This window comes from Pollachius pollachius, assembly GCF_949987615.1.
Source record: "Pollachius pollachius genome assembly, chromosome: 10".
Classification (NCBI taxonomy): domain Eukaryota; kingdom Metazoa; phylum Chordata; class Actinopteri; order Gadiformes; family Gadidae; genus Pollachius; species Pollachius pollachius.
The window spans coordinates 2,922,647-2,947,306 of NC_136943.1; the positions used below are offsets into that span (position 1 = coordinate 2,922,647).

The following is a 24,660-nucleotide window of genomic DNA, read 5'->3' on the forward strand; positions in this document are numbered from 1 at the left end:
AATGTCTACTTTTACACCAAACCTGTACCTTTAAAAACAAATCAGTGGATTCAAGCCGGACGTAGGTGGAATGTTTGCCTTTAGTTCTGAGTATATTATTTTTTATTAAGTATATATTTTCACATTTTTTTTACTAAGCAAAAACTCTCTTACAAGCTTTTGTTTTCTTTGTTTGAAACAGTGCAAACATTTATTATAAAAGTTCATGGTTTACCAGAGAGTAAACGGAGCGAGGAATATGAGATCAACCAATCAAATCGTGTCTACATCCATGACGTCGACGCTTGGCCAACCAGGCGCCCGCTTGGTGGGATGCTTCGTTTCCAGGACAACGGGCCAGTGCGTCGACCTGTTGTGATGAACGGTTCAGTCAGACGTCCACCAGAGCAGTGATGGGATCATCGGTTAACGTTGTCCAGCTGTAGTTAGTCATCAAGCGCCGGGGTTAGTGGTAGCGGGTTGAAAGCTAGGCTAACAGAAGCTAACAGAAGGCTAATGCTAACGTAAAACCACCTCGCTAATCCCCGTGTGTCGGATAATCCCGACCGCTCCTCGGCTGCTCCTCCATCACCGCTCGGTGCCATGAACGGCTCTTCTCTGAGGTACCGATCTGTCCTATGATGTGAACAGCAGCCCCCGGTTCTCAGCCGTGTCCCCTCGTCTCCTCTACCCTTGTCTCCTCCACCTCCTGAGCTCCTGCTCCACTCTCCGCCGTGTCTCCTCCACCCGCTGTGGTACTGCTCCACTGACCACCATGGAACTCCACCTGAACCGGGTGGATTACATGCAGGTGATCCTATCGAACGCTAAATCGTGTCCATGCTCAGATATAGCCGAGCACGGCATCAGCTGTACTTCTTAAAACACATTCATAACATAACGTGTGTTACATCTGATCGAGACGTTCCCGTTTATGACCCGCAGGTCGGGGTCACCTCCCAGAAGACCATGAGACTGCTACCAGCCCTGGGGAAGAAGACCACCCAGAAGGTACTGGTGGTCTGACTGGGGCTGGTCTGTCTGAGTGGAGGTGGTCAGGCTGAGGGGAGGTCAGCATCTTAAATCCTGTCCTGAACATCACACTGATTTCATCTTCCCCTTCCTCAGGTGGCTGTTGCAGACCAAGACGGCGTGGTGACGTGTTTTGGGATGAAGAAGGGCGAGCCGGTGGTAGGTGTCTCTTACTGTCTCTGTACTGTCTCTCGAACTGTTTCTCTACCGTTTCTGTACATGAACGCAACGTTAATAAACAGAACACTCTCCCTCAACTGTTCTGTTTATCGTCTATCATTTAGATAGACGATAAACTGTAAATCGGTTTCAGTTGACTTTGGTTTTAAATGTGCTTTATGAACCTTGACCGGACCTGTGTGTGTGTGTCCCTGTGTGTGTGTGTGTGTCCAGCCTGTGTTTAAGACCCTCCCCGGTCAGAAGGTGAGCCGTCTGGACCTGGGGGGGGCTCTGGGGACCCCCCAGGAGAAGATCTTTGTGTGTTCGGGATCCGAGGTCCGCGGCTTCACCAAGAAGGGGAAACAGTTCCTCACCTTCGAGGCCAACCTCACCGAGAGCATCAACGCCATGTAGGAGCTAGGGGCTAGGAGCTAGGAGCTAGGCCTCATTACATTAGCATGAGGCGCTAGGATCTACTCCTCTTTACCCTGGACACTAGCATTAGCATCAATATTAACATTTACACAACTACTAACATTAATATTTACACTAACATTAGCATTACATTTTTCAGAAACAACATCTACATAAGCATTTACACTAAACTTTACATTAACTTTTACATGAGCATTTAAAACAGTTACAACACCAACACCCTTAACAGTCGTATTTATGCTAACATTTACCTACATGTACATGAACTCATCCAGTCACTCTTCCATTTCATACCCTTCCCTCTGATTGGCTGTGACACTAACCCTCCTTCTGATTGGCTGGCCAGGCGCGTGTCGGGGGCGGACCTCTTCGTGTGCGCTAGCTACATCTACAACCACTACTGCGACTGTAAGGACCAGGACTACTTCCTGTCCGGAGACAAGATCAACGACATCACCTGTGTGACCTCACCGCACCTGGAGCGCACCGCGCCCGTCCTCGCCTGCCAGGACCGCCTCCTCAGGGTGCTGCAGGTGGGTGTGGTCAGGGTGGGTGGGGTTAGGGTCCCCTAGTCACACCTCCAGGTGGGTGGGGTCAGGGTGGGTGGGGCTAGGGTTGTTAGCCAAACCTCCAGGTGGGTGGGGTTAGGGTCGTTGGCCACACCTACAGGTGGGTGGGGTTAGGGTCGTTAGCCACACCTCCAGGTGGGTGGGGTTAGGTTGGGTGGGGTTAGGGTCACCAGCACCTCCAGGTGGTTGGGGTTAGATTGGGTGGGGTAAGGGTCATTAGCCACACCTCCAGGTGGGTGGGGTTAGGTTGGGTTAGGGTCTTTAGCCACACCTCCGGGTGGGTGGGGTTAGGGTGGGTGGGGTTAGGGTCCGCTAGCCACACCTCCAGGTGGTTGGGGTTAGGGTGGGTGGGGTTAGGGTCCCCTACCCACACCTCCAGGTGGGTGGGGTTAGGGTCGTAAGTCACCCCCCCCAGGATTTCAGCACAGTCCATGTGTGCATTCCTAACTGTGCGTGTGTCCATGCAGGGTTCAGAGCTCCTGTATGACGTGGAGGTCCCCGGCCCCCCCTCGGTCCTCCAGCTGCACAACAAAGATGGAGGCGAGTCCCCCCTCGTCCCATTCATCGCAGGGGAAGTCATTAGCGGACTCCTCCCAGGAGAGAGTGAGGCTGACGCCCCCTGGCTGTTGCCCTGCGTGGCTGACTCCAGCGTCGGTGTGGGGATGTGTGCGTGAATGGGTGGATGTCGGGCAGTGTTGTAAAGCGCTTTGAGTGAACACTGGTCAGAGAAGCGCTGTATAAATGGAGTCCATTTACCATCAATATTCAATCTGGCAAGGCTTTGTCCACACAAAGACACTCACGGTGAACAGCACCTACTAGAACAGGTCGGCTCCACCTACCTACCTGTTGACCCCTGACCCCTGACCCCAGGTGAGGACGTGCTCTACGGGACGGCGGACGGTAAGGTGGGCCTGCTGAAGATGGGCGAGTCGTCAGCGAGCGCCCAGTGGGAGATGGACAACGAGCAGAAGAAAGGAGGTACTGGTCACACTGTCCAGACTGATGTAGCAGACTCTTATTCACACTGTTCAGAGTGATGTAGCACTCTTATTCACACTGTTCAGACTGATGTAGCACTCTTATTCACACTGTTCAGAGTGAGGTAGCACTCTTATTCACACTGTCCAGACTGATGTAGCACTCTTATTCACACTGCCCAGACTGATGTAGCACTCTTATTCACACTGCCCAGACTGATGTAGCACTCTTATCCACACTGTTCAGAGTGATGTATCACTCTTATTCACACTGTCCAGACTGATGTAGCACTCTTATTCACACACTATTTTTTTATGTAAAAAATAGGTTTCACTTTTATTTTCTTTCTAATCTTTCTTTTCTATGTCATTAAAGAAAAAGCTGCTCTTGAATTAGAAGGAGTTCTTGTGTCTGGCTGTGAGTTTGCGTGCATGGTGTGCGTAGGCTGAATCGCAATTGTATCCAGACAAATCAGATTGGCCAATACACACTGAAGATAAATTAAATAATTTTAAAATTACTAAAATTATCCCTCTCTGGCGAACAGAATGTTGCAGCAGACGAACAAATACAAAAAAATAAAATAAATAATATAGATATATATTTTTTATAATTCAGATTATTAATTTATCTGCATCGAGACGGAATCGTTCTAGAGAGAATCGCGATGCATCGAAGAATCGATTATTTTTCCCACCCCTAACGTTTAGAGTGATGTATCACTCTTTTATCACCCCGCCTCAATCACTCTACACAATGTGCAGAGTGATGGAGGCGGGGTCACAGCGTGTGGGTGGAGGCGGGGTCACAGCGTGTGGGTGGAGGCGGGGGCACAGCGTGTAGGTGGAGGCGGGGTCACAGCGTGTGGTTGGAGGCGGGGTCACAGTGTGTGGTTGGAGGCGGGGTCACAGCGTGTAGGTGGAGGCGGGTTTACGCCCGTGGGTGGAGGCGGGGTCACAGCGTGTGGGTGGAGGCGGGGTCACAGCGTGTGGTCTTCCTCCTCCGCCCTCCAGGGGTCCTCTGCATCGACACCTACGACATCACGGGGGACGGCGTGGCCGACCTGCTGATTGGCCGGGACGACGGTGGTGTAGAGGTGTACGGCTTCGACGGCTCCGGGGAGCCGGCGCTGCGCTACGAGCACGTGAGTCTGAGGCCGGACCCCCTCCTTCTTACCGGAGGCCCTGGTCAAGACCCCTACTGGGAGGGGACAAGGCACCTGCAGGGTTTTTGATAGAGATGTTCCGATACCATTGTCTCCTTCCCGATTCCTGAACTTGAGTTTCGGCCGATACAGCATCTAGCATCGTAACTACTAATATAACCTGTTCTGGATTGTTCTTGAACTAGATTTATTAAATTTATAATCAATATTTATAATAATACATTTCTATTCTTGTAGTTAAGCGTCCATGTTTTTTGGCAGCTCGATCGCACGTAGGTCGGAGATGACACGTTTACCGTTTACTTTTCCACCTCCGACGATCGCAGCGTAACACCGTATTGGGATGTTCTCTGTTCTCTGTTTAGTAAATGAGTAACGCGATGGTATCAGAACATTGACTTGCGTACTCGCCGATACCCGATACTGTGTTTTCGGCAGTATTGGAGGAATTTCAGATACTGGTATCGGTATCTGAACAGCTCCATTTTGTTTTTTGCTGCACCCCATGTTTCTAACAGCGGCCAAACGTCTGTATGGGAGGCCAGTCTGGACGGTGTAGTTCAGTACTTTAACTGTCATCAGTTCATTTAGCCGTCAGCTGCCTGATTAACTGTCGCTTTATTAAAGGTAGAGTGTGAGAACCTGACAGCTCCCCCCCCTCCAGGTGTTGTCAGAGAGCGTGACTTCCATCCAGGGAGGGTGTGTCGGAAAGGACTCCTACGACGAGGTCATCACCGCCACCTACACAGGTGACGGTTGACCTGTCGCGTGTTGACGTGCGTCACGTTGTGTTGACGTGTGGCGGTGTGTTACTGTGTGTTGTTGTGTCGCGTTGTGTTGACGTGGTGCTGTGTGTCAATGTGTGTTGGTGTGCCGTGTTGCATTGATGTGGTGCTGTGTGTTACTGTGTGTTGGTGTGTTACTATGTGTTGGTGTGTGTGTTGTGTTGACGTGGTGCTGTGTGTTGATGTGTTACTGTGTGTTGGTGTGTTACTGTGTGTTTGTCTGTTACTGTGTGTTGGTGTGTTACTGTGTGTCATGTTGTATGGATAGGGTGCAGTGTGTTGCGTTGTGTTGATGTGGCGCTGTGTGTTGATGTGTTACTGTGTGTTGGTGTGTTACTGTGTGTCGTGTTGTATGGATAGGGTGCAGTGTGTTGTGTTGATGTGGCGCTGTGTGTTGATGTGTTACTGTGTGTTGTTGTGTTACTCTGTGTCGTGTTGTATGGATAGGGTGCAGTGTGTTGCGTTGTGTTGATGTGGCGCTGTGTGTTGATGTGTTGGTGTGTTACTGTGTGTCGTGTTGTATTGATAGGGTGCGGTGTGTTGCGTTGTGTTGACGTGGCACTGTGTGTTGATGTGTTACTGTGTGTTTGTGTGTTACTGTGTGTCGTGTTGTATTGATAGGGTGTGTTGCGGTGTGTTGCGTTGTGTGTTGACGTGGTGCTGTGTGTTGATGTGTTACTGTGTGTTGGTGTGTTACTGTTTGTCGTGTTGTATTGATAGGGTGCGGTGTGTTGCGTTGTGTTGATGTGGCGCTGTGTGTTGATGTGTTACTGTGTGTTGGTGTGTTACTGTTTGTCGTGTTGTATGGATAGGGTGCAGTGTGTTGCGTTGTGTTGATGTGGCGCTGTGTGTTGATGTGTTGGTGTGTTACTGTGTGTCGTGTTGTATTGATAGGGTGCGGTGTGTTGCGTTGTGTTGACGTGGCGCTGTGTGTTGATGTGTTACTGTGTGTTTGTGTGTTACTGTGTGTCGTGTTGTATTGATAGGGTGTGTTGCGGTGTGTTGCGTTGTGTGTTGACGTGGTGCTGTGTGTTGATGTGTTACTGTGTGTTGGTGTGTTACTGTGTGTCGTGTTGTATTGATAGGGTGCGGTGTGTTGATGTGTTACTGTGTGTTGGTGTGTTACTGTGTGTCGTGTTGTATGGATAGGGTGCAGTGTGTTGCGTTGTGTGTTGACGTGCTGCTGTCTCCAGGCTGGCTGACCGGTCTGACCACGGAGCCCCAGAAGGCGGAGGCGGGGCCCGGGGACGAGCTGCGCATGAGCAAGGAGACCCAGAACAAAGTGGCCGCACTCAGGTACAGAACCAGGGGAGAGGACCAGGGGACAGGACCAGGGGAGAGAACCAGGGGACAGAACCAGGGGAGAGAACCAGGGGAGAGGACCAGGGGAGAGAACCAGGGGAGAGGACCAGGGGACAGAACCAGGGGAGAGAACCAGGGGAGAGGACCAGGGGAGAGAACCAGGGGACAGAACCAGGGGACAGAACCAGGGGAGAGGACCAGGTGAGAGAACCAGGGGACAGAACCAGGGGAGAGAACCAGGGGAGAGGACCAGGGGAGAGAACCAGGGGAGAGGACCAGGGGACAGAACCAGGGGAGAGAACCAGGGGAGAGGACCAGGGGAGAGAACCAGGGGACAGAGCCATGGGAGAGAACCAGGGGAGAGGACCAGGGGAGAGAACCAGGGGAGAGGACCAGGGGACAGAACCAGGAGAGAGAACCAGGGGAGAGGACCAGGGGACAGAACCAGGGGACAGAACCAGGGGACAGAACCAGGGGAGAGGACCAGGGGAGAGAACCAGGGGAGAGAAACAGGGGAGAGGACCAGGGGAGAGGACCAGGGGACAGGACCAGGGGACAGAACCAGGGGAGAGAACCAGGGGAGAGAACCAGGGGAGAGAACCAGGGGACAGAACCAGGGGAGAGAACCAGGGGAGAGGACCAGGGGACAGAACCAGGGGAGAGAACCAGGGGAGAGGACCAGGGGAGAGAACCAGGGGACAGAACCAGGGGAGAGGACCAGGGGAGAGGACCAGGGGAGAGGACCAGGGGACAGAACCAGGGGAGAGAACCAGGGGAGAGAACCAGGGGACAGAACCAGGGGAGAGAACCAGGGGAGAGGACCAGGGGACAGAACCAGGGGACAGAACCAGGGGAGAGGACCAGGTGAGAGAACCAGGGGAGAGGACCAGGGGACAGAACCAGGGGAGAGAACCAGGGGAGAGGGGACAGAACCAGGGGAGAGGGGACAGAACCAGGGGAGAGGGGACAGAGCCAGAGGAGAGAACCAGACACCTTAGTACACCACCCACAACTCGACTGTACTACGCCCATACAGGTACCAACATTTAATTTCATAACCCCTAAGCACATACAGGTCAAACATTGAACCTCGCTACCCATGAAGCACCAGTACACGACAGACCATTAACCACATTGTAGCACGCACATTCGTGTTCGGTCGCGCAGTGCCTCCATTACCCACGATGCCCCTGTGTGTCCCAGGCTGGAGCTGGAGCAGCTGCAGGGCCGGGTGCTGATGGGCCGCGAGCGCTACCAGCAGACGGCCCAGTCCCCCTCGGCCGTGTCCGCCGTGCCCGTGTTCAGCGTCAACGACAAGTTCACCCTCTGCCAGGACGACGCCAGCTACAGCCTGACGCTGGAGGTCCAGACCGCCATCGACAACCTGCTGCTGCAGGTCAGCGCCGCGGGGCTGACGCGAAGCATGTTTATAAGCATGTTAAGCATCACAATGTCACGTGTATTAGCATGGTGGACATCACAACATTATGTTTATTAGCATGTTGAGCCTCACATTAGAATATGTATTAGCATGTTTATCTTCCAATAGCATGTGTATTAGCTTGTTGAGGCTCACAGCATTGTGGTACACAGTATATTAGTGCTGCTGGAGGCTAAACATGCTACACATGCTATCGGTGGCTAAACATGCTCACACAATGCTATTGTGAGGCTCAATATGCCAATACACGTGCAATCGTGAGTTTGATTAGGCTAATAATCATGCTCTCTCGATTCCCGTGATGTGCATGAACGCTAATGAAGAGGTGCAGCATGCTAGTCCAGAGGAGCTAACGGCTAGAGCTAGCCTGCTCACTGCTGTGTGTGTGTGTGTGTGTGTGTTTTTCCCCAGAGCGACGTGCCCATCGACCTGCTGGACGTGGATAAGAACTCGGCCGTGGTCAGCTTCAGCGAGTGTGACTCAGAGGTGAGGCCCTGCTCAGGTCAAAGGTCACAGCCGCCCCACCGTACCCTCTGCTAAACCGTGTCTCCGTCTGACCTCAGCAGCCCAACGGGAACTTCCTGCTGGCCACGTACCGTTGCCAGGCCAACACCACCAGGCTGGAACTGAAGGTGAGCCGGCCCTCGTCTTCATCACCTCCTCTTCCTCCCCCCTGGTCAGACCTGCGGAGGATGAGGAGGATGTTTGGACTGATGGATGCTCAGCCTACCTCCTCCTCCTCCATCATGTAGCTCCTAGCGTTAGCACCGGGGCTAACAGAGTACGGCTCTGCTGTTGACCCCTCGGGTTGGGGGTCAGGGGGTCAGGGGTCAGGGGCCACATGAGGACCAGACGTTGTCTCACACGCGTCGCGCTTCTCGGTCCGAGGACCAGAGACCGCCCAGCTTCTGGATCAGGTCCTGGTGTGAGAGTCCTCACAGCTGGAGATGGAGTTTGGTTTCACTTTCACTTTCACTTTCTGTGTCACTCAGTGTGTGTTCCCAGGAGACAGACCATAATACTGTGTTCCAGGTGCGGTCCATCGAGGGTCAGTACGGGACCCTGCGGGCCTACGTCACGCCCCGCCTGCAGCCCAAGACCTGCCAGCTCCGTCAGTACCCCATCAAGCCACTCTCGCTCCACCAGAGGACCCACAGCCTGCAGCAGGAGCGGTCAGCACCGCCCTAATACTACACCTCTTCTTATCTCTACTTATCTCTACCTGTCTTCTCCACCTCCACATCTCACTTCTTATCTCTTCTTATCTCTTCTTATCTCTACGTTTCTCTGTCTTTCTCTCCCCCTAACTCCCGCTCTCATGACTAAAGTAGAGTCCCTGTCTCCTCTTCCCCTCTCTCTCTCGTTCCCTCTCATGTCTCTCGCCCCCTCCCCCTCTCATGATGTCTCTCCCCCTCTCTTCCTCTCATGATGTCTCACTCTCTCCCTCTCATGATGACTCTCACCCCCTCCCCCTCTCATGATGTCTCTCCCCCTCTCGTCCTCTCATGATGTCTCTCTCTCCCTCTCATGATGTCTCTCTCTCTCCCTCTCATGATGTCTCTCTCTCCCTCTCATGTCTCTCTCCCTCTCATGTCTCTCTCTCTCCCTCTCAGGATGTCTCTCTCTCTCCCTCTCATGATGTCTCTCTCCCCTCTCCCCCTCTCACTCCCCCTCTCTCTCTCCCCCTCTCATGATGTCTCTCTCCCCATCTCATGATGTCTCTCTCCCCCTTTCCCTCTCATGATGTCTCTCTCCCCCTCCCCCCCTCCCCCTCTCATGATGTCTCTCTCCCCCTCCCCCCCTCCCCCTCTCATGATGTCTCTCTCTCCCTCTCATGATGTCTCTCTCCCCCTCTCCCTCTCCTGATGTCTCTCTCCCTCCCCCTCTCATGATGTCTCTCTCCCCCACTCATGATGTCTCCCTCCCCCTCCCCCTCTCATGATGTCTCTCTCCCCCACTCATGATGTCTCCCTCCCCCTCCCCCTCTCATGATGTCTCTGACCCCGTCTCCCCCTCTCACTCCCCCTCTCTCTCTCCCCCTCTCATGATGTCTCTCTCCCCATCTCATGATGTCTCTCTCCCCCTCTCCCTCTCATGATGTCTCTCTCCCCCTCCCCCCCCTCCCCCTCTCATGATGTCTCTCTCTCCCTCTCATGATGTCTCTCTCCCCCTCTCCCTCTCATGATGTCTCTCTCCCCTCCCCTTCTCCCTCTCATGATGTCTCTCTCCCCCACTCATGATGTCTCTCTCCCCTCCCCCTCTCATGATGTCTCTCTCCCCTCCCCCTCTCATGATGTCTCTCTCCCCCTCCCCCTCTCATGATGTCTCCCTCCCCCTCCCCCTCTCATGAGGTCTCTCTCCCCTCCCCCCCTCCCCCTCTCATGATGTCTCCCTCCCCCTCCCCCTCTCATGAGGTCTCTCTCCCCTCCCCCCCTCCCCCTCTCATGAGGTCTCTCTCCCCCTCCCCCTCTCATGATGTCTCCCTCCCCCTCCCCCTCTCATGAGGTCTCTCTCCCTTCCCCCCCTCCCCCTCTCATGAGGTCTCTCTCCCCCTCCCCCTCTCATGATGTCTCTCTCCCCCTCCCCCTCTCATGAGGTCTCTCTCCCCCTCCCCCTCTCATGATGTCTCTCTCCCCCTCCCCCTCTCATGAGGTCTCTCTCCCCCTCCCCCTCTCATGATGTCTCTCTCCCCCTCCTCCTCTCATGATGTCTCTCCCCCCCCCCCCCCCCCCCCCCCTCTCCTCCAGTCCGATGAGCCGTCTGAGTCTTTCCGGTCAGTTCAGTCTGGCTGAGATCCACTCCTGGGTGGGCTTCTGTCTCCCCGAGGTCCCTGAGAAGACCCCTGCCGGCGACACTGTCACCCTGCACTTCACCAACACCTTCCTGGGCACCCAGCTGGAGGCCACCTACTGGTACACACACGCACACACCAACACGCACACACACACAGCCCGGCTCCGACCCAGCGCCCCAGAGGAGAGGCGGTAGACGAGGTGCACTGCCCATCACCCCCAGATGGCGCCAGTGAGCACATCGGCACCGACATCACTCTGCAATATGAAGCCGTGCTCGCACGCACGCACGCACGCACGCACGCACGCACACGCACACACACACACAACTCCCATCACACCTCTCTCTCACACACCACACACACACCTCACACACACACACACCTCTCTCTCTCACACACACACACACACACACACCTCACACACACACACACCTCTCTCTCTCACACACACACACACACACACACACACACACACACACACACACACACCTCTCTCTCTCACACACCACACACACGCCTCACACACCTCTCTCACACACACACACACACACACACACACACACACACACACACACACACACACACACCTCTCTCTCACACACCACACACACGACTCACACACCTCTCTCTCACACACACATACACACCTCACACACACACACACACACACACACACACACACACACACACACACACACACACACACACACACACACACACACACACACACACACACACACACACATCTCTCTCTCACACACCACACACACGCCTCACACACCTCTCTCTCACACACACACACACACACACACACACACACACACACACACACACACACACACACACCTCTCTCTCTCACACACCACACACCCTCACACACCTCTCTCTCTCACACACCACACACACGCCTCACACACCTCTCTCTCACACACCACACACACGCCTCACACACCTCTCTCACACACACACACACACACACACACACACACCTCTCACACACACACACACACACACACACACACACACACACCCCCCTGTCCTATGTTCAGATGAAGGCAGCTGTGCTCCTCTCCTCCAGTAAAGGGGAAGGCCAGTTCCGCTCGGACAACATCTCCACCATCTCCATCCTCAGCGACGTCCTCTCCAAGGAAGCCACACAGCGCAAGATCAACCTCAACGTCTCCTACGGTGGGCGGGTCACATGACGTCGTCACATGACAACATCATCACATCACGCCAAACACTGACATAACACTAAAGCTGTGTTTGAAATCGTTCCCTATCACGGATATAGTGCACTATATAGGGTGCTCGCCATTTTGTAGTGGTGTTCGAATTCTCAGTGGTAAATTTCATGCACGATATAGTGGACATAAAATACCCACAATTTGAGTGAACATACGATGTTCCCTACATGTTACTCCCGTATACCACAATGCAATGCGTTCGTTTAGAAGTGTTCAGCGTAGTGTCCGAATTCTCGTTTGTTCGTTCCCTATATAGTGCACTATATCATAAACACTATATAGGGAATAGTGAGTGAGTGAATAGGGAACAATTTCGAACACAGCTTAACATAACATAACACATAACATTAACATTAACATCAACAACATTAACATCACATGCTATTATAGATATAAATTGAGAGTGTGTGTGCATGATCTATTGATCATGTTTATTGTAGTATTGACTATGTGGTAGATGTATTGATTATGTTTATCGTAGTATTGACTGTGTGTTAGATGTATTGATCATGCTTATTCTAGTATTGACTGTGTGTTAGATGTATTTATCATGTTTATCATAGTATTGACTGTGGTAGATATATTGATCATGTTTATAGGTATGATAAGGATTGTGTTCACCACAGTACTGACTGAAGTTGATTTATTGATCATGTTTATCATAGTATTGGGTCAGTCAATACACAATCATTATGATGAATGATTGTGTATTGACTGTAGATATAAACGATGAGTCGGTGAGCCACACCCTGAGGATGATCCACCCTAAGCTGGAGTACCAGCTGATGCTGGCCAAGAAGGTCCAGCTCATCGACGCCCTGAAGGTCAGATCAACTCTCAGAACGCCTGGACGACATTCTGGATCGCCTAAGATGTTTCCCTGTGTGCTGATCTGTTATCTCCCTCACTCTCCCCGTATCCCCTCTATCCCTCACTCTCCCCTTCTCCCCTCTATCCCTCACTCTCCCCTTCTCCCCTCTATCCCTCACTCTCACCCTTCTCCCTCACTCTCCCCTTCTCCTCTCTATCCCTCACTCTCCCCTTCTCCCCTCTATCCCTCACTCTTACCCTTCTCCCTCACTCTCCCCCTTCTCCCCTCTATCCCTCACTCTCCCCCTTCTCCCCTCTATCCCTCACTCTCCCCTTCTCCCCTCTATCCCTCACTCTCACCCTTCTCCCTCACCCTCCCCCTTCTCCTCTCTATCCCTCACTCTCCCCTTCTCCCCTCTATCCCTCACTCTCCCCTTCTCCCCTCTATCCCTCACTCTCACCCTTCTCCCTCACCCTCCCCCTTCTCCTCTCTATCCCTCACTCTCCCCCTTCTCCCCTCTATCCCTCACTCTCCCCCTTCTCCCCTCTATCCCTCACTCTCCCCCTTCTCCCCTCTATCCCTCACTCTCACCCTTCTACTCTCTATCCCTCACTCTCACCCTTCTCTCTCACTCTCCCCCTTCTCCTCTCTATCCCTCACTCTCACCCTTCTCCCCTCTATCCCTCACTCTCCCCTTCTCCCCTCTATCCCTCACTCTCACCCTTCTCCCTCACTCTCCCCCTTCTCCCCTCTATCCCTCACTCTCCCCCTTCTCCCTCACTCGCCCCCGTCTCCCTCCCTCTCCCCCCCTCCCCCTCTCCCTCCCCAGGAGCTGCAGGTCCACGAGGGCACCGCTGACTTCCTGATCCCGGAGTACCGCAGCATCCTGGACGAGTCCCAGCACCTCCTGGACGAGTACAAGAAGCAGCCAGCGCACCTGGAGAGACTCTACGGTGAGGACCCCTCCATACTGTACCTTTAACTATGACCATACAGTTCCTTTACCTATCACCATACTGTACCTTTAACTATGACCATACTGTTCCTTTACCTATCACCATACTGTCCCCTTTAACCATCACCATACTGTACCTTTAACTATCCATACATCTTATACATCTCTCACAACAATCACATATATACTCGCTCACCATATCTGACCTTTTCATTGAGATAACGTTTAATAATGTATCACGTCTGTAATATCTCTATCTGCTCTCTGCAGGGATGATCACAGACCTCTTCATCGATAAGTTCAAGTTCAAAGGTCAGAACGTGAAGACCAAGGTGTCCGCACTGCTGGAGATACTGGACAACTACGACCTGAACTCCCTGCTGGACTTCTTCAGTGAAGCCTAGTTTGGTGGTCCATGGATGTGTTGTGGATAGAAGAGCTCTGTTGGACAGTCTGAGCGTTAGCCTGTGTGTGTTGTGAATAGAAGAGCTCTGTTTGACAGTATGAATATAATAGGATATACTTATTTTTTGTCCGTCAAAAGTGTGTTTTAGAAGGTATTTTTACAAGTGTTGATAGGTCAGATATAATAGAATTTTGATTTGATGTACACCTAAATGGATCTTTGACAATAAATACATGCAAATATACATTTTATAGAGGTTTCAAGTGAATATGTGTGTAAAATAAAGTTAATTTAATTTAAATAGTATAACTCATAATACTACTTACATTTATTTATAGTTAAAAATCACTTCATACAAAATATTTTGCCAATATTAAGGAGACATTAGACATTATTAAGACAGACAGGAGATATTTTAATGAATAAATGAAATGCTTGGATTTCCGGCATCTTCAATCGTCACAAATAACAGTGTTAATAAAATATCTGATTAGAATTATATACATGTAAAATATTAAAAAGACCAGTAATAAAAAGTATTAAAAATAAAATGAACGCTAAGAAATCTTGGTATAAAGTACAAGGATGAGATGACCAAAATTAGTTTTTTTTTAGCGCAAATCCACCTTAATAAAAGTCTTTAATATGCCTATTAAAGTTACTAACTTCATAATTGCATACGAACCTCTACAATAAAATACATGTAAAATAAAATAAAAAGTCAGTAATAATAAATAAAATGAAAATATAAACACTGAGAAATTTTGGTATGAAGTACAATGATGATTTTTTTTGTTGTTGCGCAAACCACCCAAGTCGAACTTTTAAACCATACTAACCACAACTTCATACGAACCGCCGGCCCCCGTAGTCCCGAGTCACGTCACGGGCTGCACTGCCTCCCATTGGTCCGTTCAATAGTCGCGGGCTACTTGAACTGCACTACAAGCGCAGTAAGAAAGACGAGATCTGCTGCAGTGTTTGGGAACCGCGTAGTATGGAGAGTTAGTGGTTGTTCAGTAGTGTTTTAATGGTCTTTGTGTTCGAAGTGCTACGTTGAGTGGTCGGTGTCCGTGTTTAAGGCTGAAGTCTCGTCCCGTGGTGCCCTCAGACCTTCTCCTCCGGACCTGAGTGTAAGTATCTTCAGGCTGCTAGGTTACCCCATCAGAAGATGCAGACCTAACCCCACCGCTCCAGACCCTAACCGTACCCCCTCCGTGTGTGATCCCCGGTGCAGACCTCGGTCCTTCTCTGCCCTCCCTCCTCTCTGTGTCTCTGGAGGTCTGAAGATGTCAGAAGCCCCGGTGTCAGAGCTTCACAACCAGGAGAACATGCTCTCCCGGCTCCGAGGAGCCGCCAAGAGCCGGGCTCCGGCCCCGGAGAATCAGGAGAACCGCCCGCTCAAGACCCGGGCCGCAGCCCCGGAGAACCAGGAGAACATCCCGCCCAGGACGGTGCTCGGCGGCCTGCAGCAGAACGCTCCCAGCCGGGCTCAGAACCAGCGCGCCGCCAGCAAACAGGTCGGGAGCTACCAGTGCTAGGCTATCGGTGCTAAGCTAACCTGCTATTAGAGCTGCACCTCCGATCTGTTGCACTAATGTTGAGTTTAGGGGCTGAGATTGTCTTCGAGGGCAACCATAGTGACCTGAGACTATGACCAGACGGTTTGATTATTACGTCATATTTCATAAATCGGACCGAAAACACGCTAATCAGACTTGTCCGCCATTTTAAGTGGTTGCTTAAGACCTTAATTGGCATGCGCACTTTGCTCTGTTGTCCTTCTCCCGATGACCCTACGATACATTAAAACATTATATCATGTCTGGGCGGCATGTGGCTCCGGAGGTAGAGCGGGTTCACTGGTAACCAGAAGGTTATTAGCTCAGCTCAGCCCAGCCCCGGCTCCTAGCAGAGTGTCGAGGTGTCCCTGAGCGAGACGCCTCACCCTGAGTGCTCCTGACGAGCTGGCTGTCGCCCTGCGTGGCTGACACCGCCGTCGGTGTGTGGATGTTTGTCAATATTGTAAAGCAGTTTGAGTTGCCAGCGGTTAGAAAGGCACTGTGAAAATGCAGTCCTTTAACGTTTCTATTTGACGTCTGTGACTTTCCCATCATTAATCCGTGTCCTCGTCTCTCCAGGGAGGCTCATCCCAGCTGTCCTCTAAGAATGACGACTTCAGTAAGAGCTGCGCGGAGAAGACCTCCAAGCAGCCCGTCTTCCAGATCCACGTGGACGAGCCCGACTGCGCTGGCTCCAGGAGACCCGCCGCCCCCAGAGTGAAGCCCACCGAAGGGTCCTTGCTGCACCCGTCCATGACCCGCCTCCGGCAACCCCTCGCCGCCCTGGACCTCCCCTCCGCCATGGATGTCAGCTTCGGTGGGTTGAAGAGGAAATAGTTTGTTATACCTCATTTAATCAGGCTTCTTTAGCACGCTTGCTCTCCTCTCTCCCCTGTCTCTCGCTCTCCTCTCTCCCCTGTCTCTCGCTCTCCTTTCTCCCCTGTCTCTCGCTCTCCTTTCTCCCCTGTCTCTCGCTCTCCTTTCTCCCCTGTCTCTCTCGCTCTCCTCTCTCCCCTGTCTCTCTCGCTCTCCTCTCTCCCCTGTCTCTCTCGCTCTCCTCTCTCCCCTGTCTCTCTCGCTCTCCTCTCTCCCCTGTCTCTCTCGCTCTCCTCTCTCCCCTGTCTCTCTCGCTCTCCTCTCTCCCCTGTCTCTCTCGCTCTCCTCTCTCCCCTGTCTCTCTCTCGCTCTCCTCTCTCCCCTGTCTCTCTCTCGCTCTCCTCTCTCCCCTGTCTCTCTCTCGCTCTCCTCTCTCCCCTGTCTCTCTCTCGCTCTCCTCTCTCCCCTGTCTCTCTCTCGCTCTCCTCTCTCCCCTGTCTCTCTCTCGCTCTCCTCTCTCCCCTGTCTCTCTCTCGCTCTCCTCTCTCCCCTGTCTCTCTCTCGCTCTCCTCTCTCCCCTGTCTCTCTCTCGCTCTCCTCTCTCCCCTGTCTCTCTCTCGCTCTCCTCTCTCCCCTGTCTCTCTCTCGCTCTCCTCTCTCCCCTGTCTCTCTCTCGCTCTCCTCTCTCCCCTGTCTCTCTCTCGCTCTCCTCTCTCCCCTGTCTCTCTCTCGCTCTCCTCTCTCCCCTGTCTCTCTCTCGCTCTCCTCTCTCCCCTGTCTCTCTCTCGCTCTCCTCTCTCCCCTGTCTCTCTCTCGCTCTCCTCTCTCCCCTGTCTCTCTCTCGCTCTCCTCTCTCCCCTGTCTCTCTCTCGCTCTCCTCTCTCCCCTGTCTCTCTCTCGCTCTCCTCTCTCCCCTGTCTCTCTCTCGCTCTCCTCTCTCCCCTGTCTCTCTCTCGCTCTCCTCTCTCCCCTGTCTCTCTCTCGCTCTCCTCTCTCCCCTGTCTCTCTCTCGCTCTCCTCTCTCCCCTGTCTCTCTCTCGCTCTCCTCTCTCCCCTGTCTCTCTCTCGCTCTCCTCTCTCCCCTGTCTCTCTCTCGCTCTCCTCTCTCCCCTGTCTCTCTCTCGCTCTCCTCTCTCCCCTGTCTCTCTCTCGCTCTCCTCTCTCCCCTGTCTCTCTCTCGCTCTCCTCTCTCCCCTGTCTCTCTCTCGCTCTCCTCTCTCCCCTGTCTCTCTCTCGCTCTCCTCTCTCCCCTGTCTCTCTCTCGCTCTCCTCTCTCCCCTGTCTCTCTCTCGCTCTCCTCTCTCCCCTGTCTCTCTCTCGCTCTCCTCTCTCCCCTGTCTCTCTCTCGCTCTCCTCTCTCCCCTGTCTCTCTCTCGCTCTCCTCTCTCCCCTGTCTCTCTCTCGCTCTCCTCTCTCCCCTGTCTCTCTCTCGCTCTCCTCTCTCCCCTGTCTCTCTCTCGCTCTCCTCTCTCCCCTGTCTCTCTCTCGCTCTCCTCTCTCCCCTGTCTCTCTCTCGCTCTCCTCTCTCCCCTGTCTCTCTCTCGCTCTCCTCTCTCCCCTGTCTCTCTCTCGCTCTCCTCTCTCCCCTGTCTCTCTCTCGCTCTCCTCTCTCCCCTGTCTCTCTCTCGCTCTCCTCTCTCCCCTGTCTCTCTCTCGCTCTCCTCTCTCCCCTGTCTCTCTCTCGCTCTCCTCTCTCCCCTGTCTCTCTCTCGCTCTCCTCTCTCCCCTGTCTCTCTCTCGCTCTCCTCTCTCCCCTGTCTCTCTCTCGCTCTCCTCTCTCCCCTGTCTCTCTCTCGCTCTCCTCTCTCCCCTGTCTCTCTCTCGCTCTCCTCTCTCCCCTGTCTCTCTCGCTCTCCTCTCTCCCCTGTCTCTCTCGCTCTCCTCTCGCGCTCTCCTCTCGCGCTCTCCTCTCTCGCTCTCCGCTCTCGCTCTCGCTCTCCGCTCTCGCTCTCGCTCTCCGCTCTCGCTCTCCGCTCTCTCGCTCTCCTCTCTCCCCCTCCTCTCTCCGTCTCCTCTCTCCGTCTCCTCTCTCCCCCTCCTCTCTCCCCCTCCTCTCTCGTCTTCCTCTCTCTCCCGTCTCTCTCTCCCCTCTCTCTCTCTCATCTCTCTCTCCCCTCTCTCTCTCCCGTGTCTCACGCTCTAGTGACCGTTTTAGCGTGTCATGGCTCTACTTTACTCCTCCCTGAGTGTCAGCCTGTCTCCCCCAGGCGACTCCCCCATGGACATGTCTCTGATAGATGGAGAGGAACGGGCCCTGGACCCCACCGAGGCCCCTGAGTACACCATGGACATCCACGCCTACCTCAGAGAGATCGAGGTGAGACTTCCTGCTTGTTTAACATGTTTCTGTACTGTCAAAGTTCACCGCGTTCCCAGCATGCATTTCTCTTCAAGGAGAATCTTTTTAATCCACACCTTCTAGAGCTTCCGAAGAGGAAGCTCTAGAACCAAGCTTTTGGTTCTCCTCATGAATACTAGAAGTCTGCTCCCTCTAAACAGTGGCCCATGTGACTAAACTTGTCTCTGTCTCTGTGTCTGTCTATGGTTGCTCGCTCGCCCTCTCTCTCCCGCCACTTTCCTCTCCCTCCTCTGTCCTCTCTCTCCTTCTCCTGGCGCTTTGCTTCGTCTGCCTGTGGTTGCTCTCCCAGCTGAAGATGCGTCCCAAGGCGGGCTACATGAAGAAGCAGCCCGACATCACGGGCAGCATGCGGGCCATCCTGGTGGACTGGCTGGTGGAGGTGGGCGAGGAGTACAAGCTGCAGAACGAGACGCTGTACCTGGCCGTCAACTACATCGACCGCTTCCTGTCCTCCATGTCGGTGCTCAGGGGGAAGCTACAGCTGGTCGGGACGGCTGCCATGCTGCTGGCCTCGTAAGTCAAACAAGTCCACCGGCCCAGTCCCAATGCAGGGGTTAATTTTCTTCTTTCGTCCTCCGTGGAGCTGCAGGATATGACCGCAGTGTCGTCATATCCTGCAGCCCTCGGCTAGAGTCTTTCCCCCAGGTCTGAGTCAGGATGGTTGTGGGCGGAGGGCGTTGCGCGCTGCCGTTTCAATTCCCTTCAAAAAGCTTTATGGCATGACTATTGTTGTGAACAGTGTTACAATGCATTATTTATAGGGGTGCAATGGATCACAAAACTCAGGGTTCGGAACGTGTCACGGTTTTTGAGTCACGGGTCGGATCATTTTTGGATCAACAAAAAAGATAACGAGACAAATGTGATTTTTAATTAAAATCTTAGAATGTGTAAAAATAAAGTGAAAGATTAGGTAATAATCCTGCTTCCTAGGGCTGGGTATTGCCAGGTACCTTTCAATCCGATTCTTTAGGTCTTGATTCGAATTTGCTATTGATCCAATTGCTTTGATATCGATTCAATAATACGTGTAGATGACAAAAATACCTTAATATTATTTAGACTTAACTATTTCATTGTGCTTTAACTAGCAAAAAGGGAATACACCATTGTATTGTTCCTGAGCTAAACTTGCAGCACAAAAGTAATCATAACATGGACAAATGAAAAAGGGCATGTGCATTTAGGCATACGCGCTTCTAGTTTACAATGACTGAGTATGCTTTTATTTTTTTTAAATGGAAATAATCAATTTCAAAACTATTCTGAATTGAGAACAAATAAATTGCAGTGCATTGATGAATTGATATTTTTACACAGCCCTACAAAAATAAAAAAATATAGCTTGTGTCCACATAAAATAAAAACTTGTATAATATAATTTAAACAAAATAAAGTGCATTCTGAGGCATTATTCCTTTTTTTTTTTTTTAAACATGGATGGTAAATAAAATAAACTGTCCAAAGGAAGCACGGAGAACCGGGCGAACAGACTACAACCAAACATAAACGGCCCATTTCGCTTCCGGGTCCGGTTTCCGTTTCAATGGGATTTACGAAACGCCAAATAAAACACGACAGAAACCGTATTTCGCTACGATACTTGATTAGGAACATCAAAAAACACCACTAACCACTCGGTGAGTTGCACATTTCTGAAAACAAACGTTTAGGGTTGTTTTAAGGACAGGTTTGTGAATGCCCATAGCCAGCCCTTCTGAAGCAGGCAGGGCGATTCGAAATGAGCCAAATACCTGAGACAGGACCAATAGTCAACATTTCGCTGTGTCAACCACTATATTTCATCCTAGACAAACCAGAAAGGGGGCTCTGTGCTAAATACCGGAATTGGCCTTTAAACAGGCGCTGATCATGTGAACACATATTTTTTATATTAGCCGATCCGCCGATCACTTGCGTCCCGAACCGTGAGGGTTGATCCGTACGGATCACGGGTAACCCGTGAACCGTTGCACCACTAATTATTTATCTTTATTCTTTGTACCTGATGAAAGTGTCCTTACCCATCGAGAGTTTTGTACTTTGTTAACGCATAATAATAAAAAATGTATTCATTTATTTAGGGGGGTTAGTTAAACCCCAGAGACAGACCCATCAGCTTCAGGTTTATTCTAATTGAACTGCTCAAGTGTTCTTCGCAAGGTTCCGACAAGACAATCGTTGTGTTCCCTCCTCTGCAGTAAGTTTGAGGAGATCTACCCCCCTGAGGTGGCGGAGTTTGTGTACATCACGGACGACACCTACACCAAGAAGCAGGTCCTGAGGATGGAGCACCTGGTGCTGAAGGTCCTCTCCTTCGACCTGGCCGCGCCCACCATCAACCAGTTCCTGGCGCAGTACTTCCTGCACCACGCCGTCAACAAGCGGGTGGAGAGCCTGGCCATGGTGAGGGGACCTCTGCCCTAGAGCTGGAGAAGTGGTCCTGTAACCTAGTCCCTACCTGGTTGGCTCCTGAAGGAGCCAACCAGGGATATTTATTTATTTGCATTTCTCATGTAACAGTTTTTAAAATCCATAGCTGCAGCTTTGAAACCAGGAACCAACGATGGGTTTTGTTCTGCACTCTCCTGAGTCGGGTCCCAGAGCCGCTCTCTTAACAGCAGAACGTTCCCCTCCTCCTCAGTACCTGTCGGAGCTGAGCCTGGTGGACTCGGAGCCGTTCCTCAAGTACCTCCCGTCGCACACGGCGGCCGCCGCCCTCCTCCTCGCCCACCACACCATCACAGGGGAATCCTGGGTAAGCCTGGGGGACCGGGACAGCCGGCCTGTAGGCCACATGTTCTGATGAACACTGAGTTGGTTTAGTCTCGATGGCGGTGCTCACCGTGAGTCACTCACCAGCTCGCAGTAAACTCGCTTGTTCAGAGTTCACCAGACTGCATGGCATCCCCCCCACACCCCTCTTTCACACTTATTGTAGGTTGTATGTCCTAGTACTTAATAACTGCATGATACATAGTACTGTTGTGTACAGGGAATGGGTTAACCTAGTGATTGTCAGTGCTTGAGCCTATGAACATCCTTACTGTACCGACAAATTGTTTCTTTCTTCTGACAAATGGACTTATTGTAAGTCGCTCCGGATAAAAGAGTCTGCTAAATGTAAATGGTCATGTTCCTCTCCCTGTGGTTCTCCGGTCCCTCACCCTGTGGTTCTCCGGTCCCTCACCCTCTGGTTCTCCTCAGCCCGTGGCCCTGGGGGAGGTTTCAGGCTACTCTGTGGAGGACCTGACCCCGTGTCTCCAGGACCTCCACCAGATGTTCCTCGTCGCCTCGCAGCACGCCCAGCAGTCGGTCAACGACAAGTACAAGAGCGTCAAGTAAGACCCCCCCCCCCCCAAACTAGATGTGTCCAAAACATTATTTTTCCCCTTGTATCGAGTGTAAACCGATACAGCATTTGGCTAATTGCACGTGTTGTTACTGAAGGATTCACTTACTGTCAACCGTTATACTTCTCAATACTAGCTTCACTTATAATCTGTAATTATAATCATACTTTTGTACTCTTGAAGTTAAGCATACATGGTTTTCTGACTTTCCACCGTCGACCGTTAACGAGCGTAGCATCCCACCGTAGTGTTTGATGTTCTCTGTCAGTGTAATAAAGGAGTCGTGTGATCCCGTCGGCTCGGTGAGTAGACTCGTGGTCTTCCGATGCTGGTACCGGAACAGTTCTACCCCCCCCCCCCCCCCCCCCTCCTCAGAGCTCCGTGTTCCCACTGACCTCTCCTCTGCCCCCCGCCCAGGTACCACGAGGTGTCTCTCATCACCCCCCCGGCCACGCTGAACATCATCTGACCCCGCCCCCGATCTCGTCTCTTCACCAGCACATCGTAGACCTGCCCCCTCGCCCACTTTTTAGGGCGGCGGGCGGTTAAGGAATTTTAACTCTATTTTTCTAATGTCCTGTGGGGACTGGTTTTAACCTCGTTAATCACAGTCCGTCTGCGGGCGGGGCCTTCGTGCTCCTCATGCGATGTACAAAAAAAAAAAAAATGCATTGCTCTGCAGTCTTTCTATTTTTTTTGAATGTTTTTGTACCGTTTCCACGGTGACGCCAGTTCTCCTCAGAGCCACAACATGGTTTTACCAAGAGCTGTGTGTTTGATGTCCTGTACATATTTTTATACACACTGCCAGTCCGGTCGAATGCAGTCCCACGTTGCCTCAGGGATGCACCACAAGTCTTCCAGCCCGCCCTCGGGCTCTGCTCTGCTCTGTTGTCTCGGTCGTCTTTCACTCCACCTGCTCTGTTGTAAATAAATCCTACTGTAGACTGCACTTCTGCTCATGTGTTTTTATTGACCGCTGGGGGGCAGCAGAGAGCCGCAGTCCTGATCTTGTGTTTATAGAGTGGACAAGTCACGCCCCTTCCGGTAGAGCCCATGGGACCTATGAGATCGAAAAATATGAATGGGTTCCAAAGGAGAGAAAATAATTATTTTCTGTTCCCAGTCTTTATATGCCCTGGATTACACATATGTTTGTGGATTTAAATGACAATTTTTCATGCAAAGAAAACTAAATCTTTGCAAAGAAGTTTGATAATGTTAAGGTCTTTGCTGTAGTTCACAAATATAGTCGGTCTTGTCGACAGACGTGTAGTCTCTCATTGTATTTTCTCCACAGCCCTTAACTGAACAATTGCACAATAAACGGGCAAACTCTTGACCTGAAACATTATTTAAATCCACAAACATGTGTAATCCGGTTCATATAAAGACTGGTACCAGAAAATAATTACTTTCTCTCCATTGAAACCCATTCATGTCTTTCGATCACATAGGTCGCATGGGCTCTACCGGAAAGGGCGCGACTTCGCCACTATTGGCCGCGGGAGGCAGCAGAGATCCGCAGTCCCTATGTGATTACTGGACGCTGGGGGGCAGCAGAACCGCAGTCCTCATGTGTTTATTGGACCCTGGGGGGCAGCAGAGACCCGCACTCATTTGTTTATTGGACGCTGGGGGGCAGCAGAGACCCGCGCTCATGTGTTTATTGGACGCTGGGGGGCAGCAGAGAGCCGCACTCAGGTGTTAATTGGCCGCTGGGGGGCAGCAGAGAGCCGCTGTGTACTGGGAGGACTGGGCTAGAAAGAGGCGGGAGAGTTGGTTTATTGCTGGTGTGTCTTGCAAATGAACAACGATATGGTAATATTAATCGGACCTCATAAGGCAGACTTCAGATCATTTTAATTAAAAACTATATTGCAGGCATTATTTCATACTACCCCAGCAGCTTTTTTAAACTCGGCATCTCGTCATTACTCTGCTTAACAGCTTAATGCACTTGTCTGCAGAATCATTAAATTAATGACATGTGAATAATTTGCCCTTATGGTGGTGGCGTCTGATTCCCAGTGGTTCTTCTGGAGGGTTGTGGTCGCCTCCCTCCTCCCTCCTCTCCTGATGGAGGGAGGAGGCAGTCTCTGCTCCTGATGGAGGGTTGAGCCCCTCACAACGCCACAGCCCTGCCGGAGCAGAGCAGCTCCTGTCAGATCCTCCTGGTCTGCTCCTCCTCAGACCCTCCTGGTCTGCTCCGCTTCAGACCCTCCTGGTCTGCTCCTCCTCCTCAGACCCTGGTCTGCTCCTCCTCCTCAGACCCTGGTCTGCTCCTCCTCTGCTCTCCTGGTCCTCTCCTCCTGGTCTGCTCCTCCTCTGCTCTCCTGGTCTCCTCCTCCTGGTCTGTTGCTTCTCCTGGTCTCCTCCTCCTCCTGGTCTGCTCCTGGTCTGCTCCTCCTCCTCAGACCCTGGTCTGCTCCTCCTCTGCTCTCCTGGTCCTCTCCTCCTGGTCTGCTCCTCCTCTGCTCTCCTGGTCTCCTCCTCCTGGTCTGTTGCT

General features: G+C 52.0%; 2 protein-coding genes across 2 annotated transcripts; both read left to right on the forward strand.

The window, feature by feature from the left end:
- The first annotated feature begins 344 nt into the window (after nucleotides 1–344).
- Nucleotides 345–14,161, forward strand: bbs7 (Bardet-Biedl syndrome 7). Its single transcript, XM_079744270.1, has 19 exons — nucleotides 345–790; nucleotides 925–990; nucleotides 1,108–1,170; nucleotides 1,405–1,580; nucleotides 1,952–2,138; nucleotides 2,642–2,714; nucleotides 3,048–3,155; nucleotides 4,169–4,299; nucleotides 4,985–5,069; nucleotides 6,299–6,401; nucleotides 7,611–7,803; nucleotides 8,260–8,334; nucleotides 8,412–8,480; nucleotides 8,881–9,020; nucleotides 10,596–10,760; nucleotides 11,721–11,830; nucleotides 12,610–12,713; nucleotides 13,530–13,653; nucleotides 13,926–14,161. Exons 1-19 carry the CDS (start codon nucleotides 755–757, stop codon nucleotides 14,057–14,059), a joined length of 2,142 nt encoding a protein of 713 aa, XP_079600396.1. The 5' UTR covers nucleotides 345–754; the 3' UTR covers nucleotides 14,060–14,161.
- Nucleotides 14,162–14,998: 837 nt separating this feature from the next.
- On the forward strand, nucleotides 14,999–23,080 carry ccna2 (cyclin A2). Its single transcript, XM_079745246.1, has 9 exons — nucleotides 14,999–15,194; nucleotides 15,299–15,581; nucleotides 16,203–16,440; nucleotides 18,647–18,756; nucleotides 19,088–19,311; nucleotides 21,000–21,204; nucleotides 21,443–21,556; nucleotides 22,006–22,139; nucleotides 22,569–23,080. The coding sequence occupies exons 2-9, from the start codon at nucleotides 15,351–15,353 to the stop codon at nucleotides 22,618–22,620; spliced, it is 1,308 nt and encodes a 435-aa protein (XP_079601372.1). The 5' UTR covers nucleotides 14,999–15,194; nucleotides 15,299–15,350; the 3' UTR covers nucleotides 22,621–23,080.
- Nucleotides 23,081–24,660: the final 1,580 nt, after the last annotated feature.

Bases quoted from the DNA above. Each gene is read 5' to 3' on its own strand.
- bbs7 (XM_079744270.1), top strand. From the start codon at position 755: ATGGAACTCCACCTGAACCGGGTGGATTACATGCAG. The intron at 1,581-1,951 runs GTAGGAGCTAGG...TTGGCTGGCCAG, and splicing joins ACCGAGAGCATCAACGCCAT to GCGCGTGTCGGGGGCGGACC. The intron at 8,335-8,411 runs GTGAGGCCCTGC...GTCTGACCTCAG, and splicing joins TCAGCGAGTGTGACTCAGAG to CAGCCCAACGGGAACTTCCT.
- ccna2 (XM_079745246.1), top strand. From the start codon at position 15,351: ATGTCAGAAGCCCCGGTGTCAGAGCTTCACAACCAGGAGAACATGCTC. The intron at 19,312-20,999 runs GTAAGTCAAACA...CCTCCTCTGCAG, and splicing joins GCTGCCATGCTGCTGGCCTC to TAAGTTTGAGGAGATCTACC. The intron at 21,557-22,005 runs GTAAGCCTGGGG...GGTTCTCCTCAG, and splicing joins CCATCACAGGGGAATCCTGG to CCCGTGGCCCTGGGGGAGGT.